At 49.2% G+C, this 15,789-nt stretch overlaps 1 protein-coding gene across 1 annotated transcript in view; it reads left to right on the top strand.

Moving 5' to 3' along the window:
- GABRA3 (gamma-aminobutyric acid type A receptor subunit alpha3) overlaps positions 1–15,789 on the top strand; it is a 78,314-nt gene that overhangs the window by 28,843 nt on the left and 33,682 nt on the right. The window contains exon 3 of the mRNA XM_040322784.1: positions 12,686–12,807. Within this exon, the coding sequence (XP_040178718.1) occupies positions 12,686–12,807 (122 nt within the window). The remainder of the gene's footprint in view (positions 1–12,685; positions 12,808–15,789) is intronic.

The following is a 15,789-nucleotide window of genomic DNA, read 5'->3' as shown; positions in this document are numbered from 1 at the left end:
AGCTGGATGCCTGGCTCACATATATAGGAGCTCTGTGGCTTCAGTTCCTTGCTTGGTCCTCCTGTGTTCACATGCTTCTAAGACTGCTGCTGCTTCTGGTTCCGATCCTGGCTTCGTCTGACTTCCCTGCTGGTTCCTGATCCTGGCTTCGTCTGACTTCCCTGCTGGTTCCTGATCCTGGCTTCGTCTGACTTCCCTGCTGGTTCCTGATCCTGGCTTCGTCCGACTACCCTTCTGGTTCCTGACCTCTGGCTTCGCAAGACTCTGTTTAACCATCCGTTTGGACTTTTGCTTTACAGCTTGATTTTCAAATAAAGCCTTCTTATTTTCACTTATCTCTTGTTGTACGTCTGGTTCATGGTTCCGTGACATTAGGACCAAGCCATGAATTTTGACGGTACAGGGCCATCATCGCTACCCACGCTGGTTGCCAGACTTGATCAGCAGGATTACCTGTTGGGTCAGTTCGCCGTGGCGTTGCAAACCCTGCTTGAACGCACGGCTAATTTCGCTCCCGTTGCCGATGGGTCGGTTGTCGCTCCTGGGCCCGCTCCTACTGCCGCTCCGGTTGTTGTGCCAGAGTCTACCCCGACACCTGTTGTTGCGCCTGCGGTGTTTCGGGGTATGACCGGTTCTGCCCCCCTTCCACAGCGATTTGGGGGAGAGCCAACTCAGTGCCGAGGTTTCCTTAACCAAGTGGGCATTTATTTCGAGTTGCTGCCACATGCCTTTCCCACTGAGAGATCAAAGGTGGGCTTCTTGATCTCGCTGCTCTCGGACAAGGCCTTGGCCTGGGCCAGCCCTTTATGGGAGAACAACAATCCGGTGGTTGCCGAGTTTTCCGGTTTTGTTGCTTCTCTTCGGAAGGTATTCGATGTGCCGGCTCGCGCCGCCTCTGCTGCGAAGCTCCTTATGTCCGTCAGACAGGGTTCACGATCCGTAGCCGAATACGCCATTGAGTTTCGTACCCTGGCAGCAGAGGTGGGCTGGAATAATGAGGCTCTGGTCGCTGCTTTCTCTCATGGTCTCTCGGATGCCTTGAAGGATGAGGTTGCAGCTAAGGACCTACCAGTGGAGCTCGAGGCTCTTATTTCTTTCCTGATTTTGATTGACACCAGACTCAGGGAGAGACCTTCCTTTAAGGAGAGCCTGCGGAGGCCTCCTAACAGTTTGGCGCCTACGTTTGCTGTCCCACCCGTGCCTCCCTCTCCTCCCACGCCTCCTGGGGTTGACTTGTCTGGGGGTGAACCCATGCAGCTGGGGTTTGCTCGCCTGTCCGAGGGGGAGAGGGTACTCCAGAGACGCGAGGGCCGATGCACGTACTGTGGTCGCGGTGGGCATTTTCGGTTGGCATGTCCGAACCGTCCGGGAAACGCTCGCACCTGAGATCCTGTCGGGGGCAGATCTTGGGTGGAGTCTCCTCGTCCCCGGTTTCCCGTGTTGATAAACCACTGATCACTGTTGTCCTCTCCTGGGTCGGGGGCTCGGTGACGACCCAGGCGTTGGTGGACTCTGGTGCTGGTGGTTTTTTCATTGATAGTGAGTTCGCTGCCGCCAATTCCATTCCTCTGCAGGCTCGAGGTTCCCCGCTGGGTCTAGAGGCGATAGACGGCAGACCCCTCCAGCCGTCACACGTGACTCATGAGACCCTTCCAGTGGGGATAGCCATTGGTGCCGTTCACAGAGAGTCAGTCTGCTTCCAGGTTATTTCGTCTCCACACTACTCGGTGGTCTTGGGGTACCCCTGGCTCCAGAAGCATAATCCGACTTTTGACTGGAGATCGGCCGAGATCCTCTCATGGTCACCACAGTGTGGGGCTAGTTGCATCCATGGGCCTGTCAAGTTGCTGTGTACTTCCTCGGACTCTCTGTTGCCTCCTGAATACGAGGAGTACCGGGATGTATTCGATAAGGTGCGCGCAGTTGCCCTACCTCCGCACCGCCCATACGATTGTGCCATACAGTTACAACCTGGTGCCGTTCCTCCTCGCGGCAGGGTCTATCCACTGTCGGTTGCGGAGAATGAGGCCATGGAGGAGTACGTGATGGAGGCGCTGTCCCGTGGTCACATTCGCAAATCCTCGTCCCCGGCAGGGGCTGGATTTTTCTTTGTGAAAAAGAAGGGCGGTGAGTTGAGGCCTTGCATCGATTACAGGGGCCTTAATCGCATCACGATCAAGAACGCTTACCCGATACCCTTGATTTCCGAGCTGTTCGATCGCCTTAAGGGGGCCACGGTCTTTACCAAACTCGACTTGAGGGCGGCATATAACCTGGTAAGGATCAAGGCGGGCGATGAGTGGAAGACCGCGTTTAACACCAGGACCGGTCATTATGAATCCTTGGTTATGCCCTTTGGGTTGTGCAATGCGCCCGCAGTCTTTCAGGAATTCATCAACGATGTTTTCCGTGACCTGTTGCAGCAGTGTGTGGTGGTCTATTTGGATGACATCTTGGTATACTCTGAATCCATGGAGGCCCACATTCTGGATGTCAAGCGAGTGTTGCAACGGTTACGAGAGAACAAGCTGTTCGGTAAGCTTGAGAAATGCGAATTTCACCGATCCCAGGTAACCTTCTTAGGTTACATCATTTCCGCTGAGGGGTTCTCCATGGACCCTGAGAAGGTTTCGGCTGTCTTACAGTGGCCTCAGCCCAGTGGTCTTCGTTCCTTGCAGCGCTTTTTGGGCTTCGCCAATTATTATCGGAAGTTCATCAGGGACTTCTCCATGCTGGCCAAGCCTCTCACGGATCTGACCAGGAGGGGCAGTAATTCCCAGGTCTGGCCGCTCGAGGCCATCCGGGCTTTTGAGGCCCTAAAATCCGCCTTTGTGTCGGCCCCGATTCTGTCTCATCCCAACCCTGGGTTGCCCTTTGTCCTCGAGGTGGACGCATCTGAGACGGGAGTAGGCGCCCTTCTGTCTCAGCGTAGAACACCAGAGGGTCCGCTGCTTCCTTGTGGGTTTTACTCCCGGAAACTGTCTCCCGCGGAGTGCAACTATCAGATTGGTGACAGGGAGTTATTGGCCATAGTGCAGGCTCTCAAAGAGTGGAGGCACTTGCTCGAGGGCTCCGTGGTTCCGGTTCTCATCCTGACGGACCACAAGAATCTGACCTACCTTTCTGAGGCCAAGAGATTGACACCACGTCAGGCCAGATGGGCTCTGTTCTTGTCACGTTTTAATTACGTGGTCTCCTACCTACCCGGTTCCAAGAACATCAGGGCGGATGCCTTATCACGGCAGTACTCCGAGCTGTCCAGGGAGGAATCTATACCGACTTCGGTCATACCTCCGAATCAGATCCTGGCCGCCATTCGCACCAGCCTGACCTCTCCCCTTGGTGAGCAGATTTTGGCGGCTCAATCTGGTGCTCCCTCTGGGAGACCCAACGGCAGATGTTTTGTGCCTGAGGAGTTGCGCACTCGGTTGTTGCGAACCTACCATAACTCCAAGACCGCGGGGCATCCTGGTAAGAATCAGCTGTCCTGGGCTGTTTCACGTCTGTTCTGGTGGCCTTCCCTACGTTCCGACATCGCCGCATATGTAGCGGCATGCTCCGTTTGTGCCCAGAGTAAGTCCCCTCGGCACCTTCCGTTGGGCCTGCTGCAACCCATAGCCACCGGGGAGCGCCCATGGTCACACCTGGGGATGGATTTCATTGTGGATCTCCCTGCATCCCGAGGCCATACGGTCATTCTCATGATTGTGGATCGGTTTTCCAAAATGTGCCACTGTGTTCCTCTCAAGAAGTTACCCTCTGCACAAGAATTGGCCACGATTTTTGCCTGGGAGGTCTTCCGGTTGCACGGTTTGCCCAAGGAGATAGTGTCGGATCGGGGGAGTCAGTTTGTGTCCAGGTTCTGGCGCGCCTTTTGCTCCCAGTTGGGGATTCATCTCTCCTTCTCCTCGGCCTACCACCCTCAGTCCAATGGGGCCGCAGAACGATCCAATCAGGCCTTGGAGCAATTCCTTCGTTGCTATGTCTCCGATCACCAGGACAATTGGGTTGACCTCCTGCCTTGGGCTGAGTTTGCCAGGAACACGGCGGTGAACTCTTACTCTGGGACGTCTCCCTTCATGGCCAATTATGGGTTCCAACCTGCCGTGTTACCGGAGGCATTCTCTCCCCAGGATATTCCGGCTGTGGAGGATCACCTTTCCGTCCTACGCGCCTCTTGGGTACAGATCCAGAAGTCCCTTGAGGTCTCTGCGCAGCGCCAGAAACTCCAGGCTGATCGCAGACGAGCGCCTGCTCCTTCCTACCAGGTCGGAGACCGTGTATGGTTGTCCACTCGCAACCTCAACCTTCGAGTGCCCACTCCCAAGCTGGCTCCTCGCTTTGTTGGTCCCTTCCGAGTGCTTCGCAGGGTAAACCCGGTAGCCTATGCCCTTGCGCTTCCTCCTGGCATGCGGATCTCCAACGTGTTTCATGTCTCCCTGTTGAAGCCACTGGTGTGCAATCGCTTCACTTCCTCGGTTCCTCGGCCTCGTCCGGTCCAAGTGGGCAATCATGAGGAGTATGAGGTGAGCAATATCCTGGACTCACGCCTGGTCCGCGGTCGGGTGCAGTTTTTGGTCCACTGGCGTGGTTACGGTCCAGAGGAGCGTTCCTGGGTTCCCTCCGCAGATGTCCATGCTCCTGCCTTGCTCCGAGCCTTCCACGCACGTTTCCCTCAGAAACCGTTTTTTGCACCGCGGAGGAGGGGCCCTTGAGGGGGAGGTACTGTCATGGTCTTACCTCTCTCCTGTCTCCTTCGTTTGACATGTGCTGGCGGCCATCTTGGTTTCTGGGACTCTTGTAGCCTCCCACCCTGCGGCTCCTCCTTCCCACTGGGAGGAGCTGGATGCCTGGCTCACATATATAGGAGCTCTGTGGCTTCAGTTCCTTGCTTGGTCCTCCTGTGTTCACATGCTTCTAAGACTGCTGCTGCTTCTGGTTCCGATCCTGGCTTCGTCTGACTTCCCTGCTGGTTCCTGATCCTGGCTTCGTCTGACTTCCCTGCTGGTTCCTGATCCTGGCTTCGTCTGACTTCCCTGCTGGTTCCTGATCCTGGCTTCGTCCGACTACCCTTCTGGTTCCTGACCTCTGGCTTCGCAAGACTCTGTTTAACCATCCGTTTGGACTTTTGCTTTACAGCTTGATTTTCAAATAAAGCCTTCTTATTTTCACTTATCTCTTGTTGTACGTCTGGTTCATGGTTCCGTGACAGCGCCACCCAGTGGACTCAGGACAGCATCGTTCTCGTCTCCTCCTACATGTCAGCGGTCGCTGTCTCTAGTGGTTGCCGGCGGTATTGTGACGTGTCCGGTCACTTCCTGCTTCTGAGACTCAGGGTGGGACAGCAGAAGTATCTGAACAGCATTGTTTACCCTTCCTCACCTACACACCGTCATCATGACAGTAAGTGATTGGAGGGGAGCAAAGATCGGTCCCTGCCTCCCTTATGTCAGTGGCGGTTGCAGGGAGCACGGTACTCCCGGAGATGGATCGCCCAACCAGGAAGTGCCGGGCGTGGCCCATCTGTATTACTGAGAACACCCTATGGGTGATCGCTTGGATAGTGTGTATGCCCCCCCACCACATGTAATATGACAGGCCATGTTCTCTCATGTAATATGACGGGCCATGTCCTTAGTACAGGGTTAAAAAAAAAAATCTAAAAAAACCGACCTATCAACTCGATTTTTAAATCTAATCGATTTTTTCCCAGCACTACCTACCACCCATCCCTGATGAAGGGTCTTTTGAAATTGAAACCCGTCTGATTCACATGTAACAATTGGTTAAAGTCCGCCTGGTTGTAAAGAACGTATAAACATGCTGGTAGGGCCGGGGTCTGAACCGGGGTCTGCTGGTGTCTAGCGATGTCTCTTGGTGAGCCACCTGGGATGCTGGAGAGCTCCCTGGACAATTCCTTCAATGATCCTGCCTTGAACCTTGAACTCTTTGCTCCTCCCATGAGCTTCCTATTTTAGCCATGCTTCCTGTTTTGCCAGATTATTGTGCTCTCTCCAGCCAATATCTCACCTTTGGCCCTGATTTCGAAGGATTGTCCCTGATTTAGAGCAATGTCCCACTGTCCCTAATTTTGGTCAGATCTACATAGATGTATATATAATGCACTTTTTATCTATCAAAAAATGTTTCCCAGAGCTAAAACCATTCATCTAATTTCTACATTTCTGCATTTGTAAATCCCAAAAGCCAATAAAAAGGAATAGTGATGGTAAAAAAAAAAAATCACTTGTGGGTTTAACCAATCTTGTTTTTTTTGTATAATTCTCCTTTAAGGGGGTGTGGCAAGGGGTGTTTACCCATAGTTGTCTGCACTTCATATCTACAGTTTGCCCCCATTCTGCAAGTAGTTTGCCCCCATTCCCCCAGTGACTGATTCTTTAAGGTTTCCTTATTTTCAGATGCTCTAGGTCAAGCTTTCTCAAACGAGGTTCTGTGCAACCCTAGGGTCTCTCCAAAGTTTGCTAGGTGTCCACTGAGCAGGTAGCAATGTCTGCCTTTCAGTTATGTACCACTGACACCAATGGTCTTTTTAGTTATTTGTAAAGTGGGATTTTTCCCACTGACCACCAATGTAAGAGGCATTCTTCCTACTGACCACCATGTAAGGAACATTCTTCTCACTGACCACCAATGTAAGGAACATTCTTCCCACTGATCACCAATGTAAGGAACATTCTTCCCACTGATCACCAATGTAAGGAACATTCTTCTCACTGATCACCAATGTAAGGAACATTCTTCTCACTGATCACCAATGTAAGGAACATTCTTCTCACTGATCACCAATGTAAGGGACATTCTTCCCACTGATCACCAATGTAAGGGACATTCTTCCCACTGACCACCAATGTAAGGAACATTCGTCCCACTGATCACCAATGTAAGGAACATTCTTCCCACTGATCACCAATGTAAGGAACATTCTCCTCACTGATCACCAATGTAAGGGACATTCTTCCCACTGATCACCAATGTAAGGGACATTCTTCCCACTGATCACCAATGTAAGGGACATTCTTCTCACTGATCACCAATGTAAGGGACATTCTTCTCACTGATCACCAATGTAAGGGACATTCTTCCCACTGATCACCAATGTAAGGAACATTCTTCCCACTGATCACCAATGTAAGGGACATTCTTCCCACTGATCACCAATGTAAGGAACATTCTTCCCACTGATCACCAATGTAAGGGACATTCTTCTCACTGACCACCAATGTAAGGAACATTCTTCTCACTGATCACCAATGTAAGGGACATTCTTCTCACTGATCACCAATGTAAGGGACATTCTTCCCACTGATCACCAATGTAAGGGACATTCTTCCCACTGATCACCAATGTAAGGAACATTCTTCCCACTGATCACCAATGTAAGGGATCATTCTTCCCACTGATCACCAATGTAAGGGACATTCTTCTCACTGATCACCAATGTAAGGAACATTCTTCCCACTGATCACCAATGTAAGGAACATTCTTCCCACTGATCACCAATGTAAGGATCATTCTTCCCACTGATCACCAATGTAAGGGACATTCTTCCCACTGATCACCAATGTAAGGATCATTCTTCTCACTGATCACCAATGTAAGGATCATTCTTCTCACTGATCACCAATGTAAGGGACATTCTTCTCACTGATCACCAATGTAAGGGACATTCTTCCCACTGATCACCAATGTAAGGGACATTCTTCTCACTGATCACCAATGTAAGGATCATTCTTCCCACTGATCACCAATGTAAGGATCATTCTTCCCACTGATCACCAATGTAAGGAACATTCTTCTCACTGATCACCAATGTAAGGAACATTCTTCTCACTGATCACCAATGTAAGGGACATTCTTCCCACTGACCACCAATGTAAGGAGCATTCTTCTCACTGATCACCAATGTAAGGATCATTCTTCCCACTGATCACCAATGTAAGGATCATTCTTCCCACTGATCACCAATGTAAGGAACATTCTTCCCACTGATCACCAATGTAAGGGACATTCTTCCCACTGATCACCAATGTAAGGATCATTCTTCCCACTGATCACCAATGTAAGGAACATTCTTCTCACTGATCACCAATGTAAGGGACATTCTTCTCACTGATCACCAATGTAAGGAGCATTCTTCCCTCGTTCAGCCATGCTAATGTGCCATGAGCTGTAGATATAGTAATTATTAATAGTGGTTCCCTGAGACCCGAAAGTTATTTTATGGGTTCCTCCATGTTAAAAAGGTACAGAAAAGCTACTTTATGTTGTAAATTCTCACTTTGCAGGTTACCCTTTTTCTGGGTGAGCTCTTTTTCTGTATACTCTAGAGGGGAGATGCACCCCTTTCGAATTTTGTAGAAAAATGCTTTTCAAGACTGGATAAAATACAATTAAACTTAATAAGGAATTACACTATGGCCAAAGGTTGTTATTCACCTGACCATCCGACTTACCATATGATCAAGTGAGTGGACAGCCTACCACATTATTGAGTTCAGGTATTCCCAGCAAAGGGTACTGGTAATGTTACAACAAACAAAGACATATCAGACAATTGTGCTCTTCCTTGTGGTTAGTGGGGCAGGGCTGTCTTAATGAGAGGGCACACCTGGGTACTGCCCAGGGGCCCCAGCTGCATGGGGGGTCCCTGCACTTTCCCCAAAGCAGCTGGTCCTTGAGCCCACGGTGCCCCGAAATTGGGGGCCCCATGATGGTACTGAGAGTGAGGCCACATACACACGGTCGGTCCATCCGATGAGAATGGTCCGACGGACCCTTTTCATCGGTTCACCGCTGAAGTGGCCTGATGGTCTGATGTGCGTACACACCATCAGTTCAAAACCCGATCGGGTCAGAACGCGGTGACGTAAAACACACGACAAGCTGAAAAAAACGAAGTTCAATACTTCCAAGCATGCGTCGACTTGATTCTGAGCATGCGCGGGTTTTGAACCGATACTTTTGTGTACGAACAATCGGTTTGGACCGATGGTCAGCCGTCCATCGGTTCGATTTTAAAGCAAGTTCTAGAATTTTTGTCCGAAGGACAACAGACCGATGGGCCATACACACGGTCGGTTTGGACCGATGAAACTGGCCGTTTTCATCGGTTTGGACCGACCGTGTGTACGCGGCCTGATAGATACACAGGGGAGGCAGTCTGCCTCCTACCTACTTGATGTCTGTTTACCTGCACTGTCATTGTAGGGGCCCCAGAGCATTACTTTGCCCAGGGGCCCATGATGCTATTAAGACGGCTCTGTAGTGGGGTGAAGGTCCTTTTCCGTTCCAGCATGACTGTGTTCCTGTGTATAAAGCCAGGGTTTGGCAAGTTTGGTGTTGGGAATCTTGTGACCTCAATCCTACTGAACACCTTTGGGATGAATTAGAATGCCAATTGTCAGCCAGGTTTTCTCATCAAACATCAGTATCTGACCTTACAAATGGGCACAAATTCCTGTAGACATCCTCCACAATCTTGTGGGAAGCCTTCCCAGATGAGTGGAGGATGTTATAGCTGCAAATTCGCTCAACTCCCTATTAAAGAACACAGTTTTGGAATTGGATCTCCAACAGGCTCCTATAGGTGTGATGGTCAGGTGTCCACAAATGTTTGTAGTATGTAGTATGATAGTATGATTATATATGATTATAGAAGACAAGTTTACATACAGAAAACAAATCCATTACCGGAGGGGTCGCCAAACTTTATAAACAAAGGGCCAGTTTACTGTTCTTCAGACTTTAGGGGGGCCAGACTAGGGACAGTGGGAGTTCAAAATGTCCTGGCATACAGTGGGAGTAAACAATGCCCTATCTTTGATGTCGGCGGGGAAAATAGTGCCCCATTGTTGGTGTCAGTGGGAGGAATAGTGCCCCATCATTGGTGTTAGTGGAAGGAATAATGCCCCATCATTGGTGTCAGTGGGAGGAATAGTGCCCCATTGTGGTGTCAATGGAAGGAATTCTGCCCCATCATTGGTGTTAGTGGAAGGAATAGTGCCTGATTATTGTGTCCGTGGGAGGAACAGTGCCCCATAGTTCAAGTCAATGGGGGGAATCCTGCCCCATCGTTGGTGTCAGTGGAAGGAATTCTGCCACACTGTTGGTGTCAGTGCGATGAATAGTGCTCGATTGTTGGTGTCAGTTGGAGGAATGTTGATGTCGGTAAATAGAATATTGCCTCAAAGTCTGCATAAAGGCAAGCAAAGGGCCACATCTGGCTCCTGGGCCCCAGTTTGGAGACTCGTAGTCATATACAGTCATAGTAAAGAGTAATGTTTTTTATAGTAGCTATTTTTTCCTTATCTTGGCAGAAGATCCATCCATTTAATTTCAATTTCTTCACACAGAAAATTATCCCCCTTTAGGCTATACAAATTAGGAATTCTATCATTGGGTATCTGCCAGCCTTGTTTTTTTGCTATTGCCACTTTTCGCACATCTTTTTGGATTGTAGCCACACATTTAAATTACGGTGTCTCTTGTTATAGTCTGATGTTTCTTAACCCAGAAGGCTTATGTCAGTTTGAGGCAATTTGAGATGTTTTAATCAAAGACCCAAATATAGTTTATAATTGCCAAGATGCAGCTAAAATTGCTAAAATTTTGATAAAAGGTTTATTTCATCTGTCTGTCTAAAAATCTGAATAAACCTAAATTTCTGGACAGGAGTTTCAAGCCAGGGTTCCTCCAGAGGTTGCTAGGGGTTCCTTGGAGACCAAGGGTTCCTCCAGAGGTAGCTAGGGGTTCCTTGGAGAGCTAGGGGTTCCTCCAGAGGTTGCTAGTGGTTCCTTTGAGACCTAGGGTTCCTCCAGAGGTTGCTAGGAGTTCCTTGGAGACCTAGAGTTCCTCCAGAGGTTGCTAGGGGTTCCTTGGAGACCTAGGGTTCCTCCAGAGGTTGCTAGGGGTTCCTTGGAGACCAAGGGTTCCTCCAGAGGTAGCTAGGGGTTCCTTGGAGACCTAGGGTTCCTCCAGAGGTTGCTAGCGGTTCCTTTGAGACCTAGGGTTCCTCCAGAGGTTGCTAGGGGTTCCTTGGAGACCTAGGGTTCCTCCAGAGGTTTCTAGGGGTTCCTTGGAGACCAAGGGTTCCTCCAGAGGTTGCTAGGGGTTCCTTGGAGACCAAGGGTTCCTCCACAGGTTGCTAAGGGTTCCTTGGAGACCAAGGGTTCCTCCAGAGGTAGCTAGGGGTTCCTTTGAGACCTAGGGTTCCTCCAGAGGTTGCTAGTGGTTCCTTGGAGTCCCAAGGTGTCCTCCAGAGGTTGCTAGGGGTTCCTTGAGCAATGAGCAATCTCTGCCTCTCAGATAAGTTCCCACTGACACCCTTGATCTTTTCAGATATCTGTAATGGGGTAATTTTTCCCAATGACCACAAGTGTAAGGAGAACTCTTCCCACTGACCATCACACTAATGTATCATGAGTTGTATGTAGATATAGGATTTTTTTAGCAGGGGTTTCCTGAGACTGCAAAGTTATTTCAAGGGTTCCTCTGTGTTGAAAAGGTTGAGAATGCCTGGGTAACACAGTTTTTGTTATTACACAGCAGGGAACCCCTACATGGTTCAATCCTCATCCAATGATTACAAAGGATGAGCCTTTTTCCTGCAAAGGATGGACCAGGCACCCTAAGTTAAAGCTGACATTCAGGGAAACAGCTAAAAACAAATGAAATACATATTTAAAGCGGAGCTCCACCCTAAAGTGAGACTTCCGCTCATTGGATTCCTCCCCACTCCGGTGCCACAATTGGCACCTTTCGGGGGGAGGGGGGACAGGATACCTGTCTTTGACAGGTATCCTTTTCCACTTCCGGGAGTCCGGCCGCGACGTCACCGTGGAGCTCCCTCCTCCCCCTCCCCTGGCCGTCGGGCTAATAGGAGAGAGGAGCGGGGCCTCGCGCATGTGCAGTAGGGTTACCGGCGTGAAGCTGAAAGGCTACACTGCCGGTTCCCTTACCCGCAATGGCAGCGGCAGTGTAGCCTTTCGGCTTCACACCGGGAACCCTACTGCCAACATCGCTGGACTCCAGGACAGGTAAGTGTCCATTTATTAAAAGCCAGCAGCTGCAGTATGTGTAGCTGCTGGCTTTTATTTTATTCCCAGACCTCCTCTTTAAAGCGGATGTCCGCTGAAAAAAAAAAATTAAAAGCCAGCAGCTACAAATACTGCAGCTGCTGACTTTTAATATCAGCACACTTACCTGTCCTGGAGTCCAGCGCCATCCGCAGCACAGGACGAGCGATCGCTGGCACATCTATGGTACAATAAAGCTCAGACAGGGGTAGCCCAGGGTACATTTACAACCCCTTCCCCTCACAAGTCCATACTTATATCCTGCGACAGCTGTGGTCTGCAGCTCAAACGGTAAATATCAAGTGCCAGACTGCTACTGGGACGTTGCTCTTGCAGTATGTACCATTCACATCTATGGGACAATACAGCTCAGGCAGCATTCGATTTTAACCAACCAGGCTAAAGACAACAAAAGAGGCTGCAAATGCTGGAGGAGGTAGCTATGGACCCGTTGGGGGTTTGGGGGGTGGTAGAACACCTGAATGAGGGGACTAAGAAAGTGGGCTGGGGAAGTTTTTTGGAAAAACGTGGACTTCATGCACATCATTAATTAAACCCAGAAAATTATAATCCTGTGTTTATTTTTACAGGTTGTCACCCAAACATGCGCCTGAAGTCGTTGATGACAGCAAGGACAATATTACCTTATTCACAAGGATCCTAGACAGACTTCTGGATGGATATGATAACAGGTTAAGACCAGGCCTGGGAGGTAAGTGTAACGGTCACCACTGTTTACGATATCCCCATTCCATCGCCCCACGACAGCTTATCCGACAGTCCGACAATCCAGCAGACACGATCTATATGGATTTCCCCAGAATAAACGAGACATACGCTCTGTTCTCTGGTTTCAAAATGTATGAATGAACCCATTTTAATGGTATCTTAGCTTTCTTATATACAGTACAAGCATGTTACAGTTATTCACAGGGACAAAGACTCACTCCACCCACACATCACACATTGTCTTAGACAATGACATTCAGTTGAGTTAATTATTAGTCATTATCCAGACAGCCTGTCTCTGCATACAGCTTAAAAAGTAATATTCGGTGTGGAGGGGTAGGACTTCCGTTTCCGGGACGGTGGTGTGAGCATGGAGGAGTGAACGCACGCTAGTGAGGAGAGCTCTGAGTCCGTGGTGCGTTGAAGCAGGAGATCGACGGTTCCGGGACCCCTCTACCCCCATCGAAAGTCTGCGGTGAGCGGGGGGGGAGAGCGCAGCACCTGACCGACGGTTCCGATACCCCCATACCCCCATCTAAAGTCTGCGGTGAGCGGGTGGAGAGCGCAGTACCTGACAGAGGCTCCAGACAGCTGATGTCGCGGCGGGGAAAGAGCCAAGGAAGACGCGTAGGAGGTGTTCAAGCCCCCTGCCACTCATACATCACACGCTACATGACGGTGAGGAGGGGGGCTGAGCAGCAGGAGGAAGCCGTCGGAAGCAGGGTTCTGAGGAGGGAATCACTATCTGAAAGTCCCCTTAAAGCTGTAGCTGTAACTGTGATTCAGAATACACCTGTATCTGTATCAGACTTGCCGGTGATAAAAGGACAACAGTTGATTGCTGGTGAGGAGTTGGTAACTGCTTCAGACCCAGTCCTTAGTCCAGCTACCCCGGTGGTTAAAGCGGTGAACAATACAGGTGATTTACGCTACATAGGTGAGACTGAGAGACCCCCAGCGGAGGGGTGGACGGAGGTGGCCTCAGAAGCAACGGCGTGGAATAAAGGTACTTTTGAAACACCCATACTGTTACGGTCTGCTTTGCTGGAAATAGCTGACAATATAGCGGGGGATATGAATAAGGGGTCTAGAGAGTGTACAAAGACACCATCTATAGTAGCACTAATGTCTACAACCCCTATATCCCCTGCACCATCCCCACCTCTAAACCAGAGGGAGAAGGGTGCAACAAGTGGTGAAATATTAAGTTCTAAAGAGAGTGAACATACAGTGAGGAAAATAAGTATTTGAACACCCTGCTATTTTGCAAGTTCTCCCACTTGGAAATCATGGAGGGGTCTGAAATTGTCATCGTAGGTGCATGTCCACTGTGAGAGACATAATCAAAAAAAAAATCCAGAAATCTCAATTTATGATTTTTTTAACTATTTATTTGTATGATACAGCTGCAAATAAGTATTTGAACACCTGTCTATCAGCTAGAATTCTGACCCTCAAAGACCTGTTAGTCTGCCTTTAAAATGTCCACCTCCACTCCATTTATTATCCTAAATTAGATGCACCTGTTTGAGGTCATTAGCTGCATAAAGACACCTGTCCACCCCATACAATCAGTAAGAATCCAACTACTAACACGGCCAAGACCAAAGAGCTGTCCAAAGACACTAGAGACAAAATTGTACACCTCCACAAGGCTGGAAAGGGCTATGGGGAAATTGCCAAGCAGCTTGGTGAAAAAAGGTCCACTGTTGGAGCAATCATTAGAAAATGGAAGAAGCTAAACATGACTGTCAATCTCCCTCGGACTGGGGCTCCATGCAAAATCTCACCTCGTGGGGTCTCAATGATCCTAAGAAAGGTGAGAAATCAGCCCAGGACTACACGGGAGGAGCTGGTCAATGACCTGAAAAGAGCTGGGACCACCGTTTCCAAGGTTACTGTTGGTAATACACTAAGACGTCATGGTTTGAAATCATGCATGGCACGGAAGGTTCCCCTGCTTAAACCAGCACATGTCAAGGCCCGTCTTAAGTTTGCCAATGACCATTTGGATGATCCAGAGGAGTCATGGGAGAAAGTGATGTGGTCAGATGAGACCAAAATAGAACTTTTTGGTCATAATTCCACTAACCGTGTTTGGAGGAAGAAGAATGATGAGTACCATCCCAAGAACACCATCCCTACTGTGAAGCATGGGGGTGGTAGCATCATGCTTTGGGGGTGTTTTTCTGCACATGGGACAGGGCGACTGCACTGTATTAAGGAGAGGATGACCGGGGCCATGTATTGCGAGATTTTGGGCAACAACCTCCTCCCCTCAGTTAGAGCTTTGAAGATGGGTCGAGGCTGGGTCTTCCAACATGACAATGACCCGAAGCACACAGCCAGGATAACCAAGGAGTGGCTCTGTAAGAAGCATATCAAGGTTCTGGCGTGGCCTAGCCAGTCTCCAGACCTAAACCCAATAGAGAATCTTTGGAGGGAGCTCAAACTCCGTGTTTCTCAGCGACAGCCCAGAAACCTGACTGATCTAGAGAAGATCTGTGTGGAGGAGTGGGCCAAAATCCCTCCTCCAGTGTGTGCAAACCTGGTGAAAAACTACAAGAAACGTTTGACCTATGTAATTGCAAACAAAGGCTACTGTACCAAATATTAACATTGATTTTCTCAGGTGTTCAAATACTTATTTGCAGCTGTATCATACAAATAAATAGTTAAAAAAATCATACATTGTGATTTCTGGATTTTTTTTTTTTGATTATGTCTCTCACAGTGGACATGCACCTACGATGACAATTTCAGACCCCTCCATGATTTCCAAGTGGGAGAACTTGCAAAATAGCAGGGTGTTCAAATACTTATTTTCATCACTGTATATCGGAAGAAGTTATGCAGTCTAGCATACAGAACGCACAGAGTATGCCCGATACGGGGGATACATTTGAATCAGAGCTGATACCTGATATGCGCCAGTTAAGCAGGCTTATTCAGGCTCTCCCAACCA

The sequence above is a fragment of the Rana temporaria genome, chromosome 9, assembly GCF_905171775.1.
Source record: "Rana temporaria chromosome 9, aRanTem1.1, whole genome shotgun sequence".
In the NCBI taxonomy this organism is placed as follows: Eukaryota; Metazoa; Chordata; class Amphibia; order Anura; family Ranidae; genus Rana; species Rana temporaria.
The sequence above is the reverse complement of the archived record's forward strand: the minus strand, read 5'-3'. Positions and strand labels throughout refer to the sequence as shown.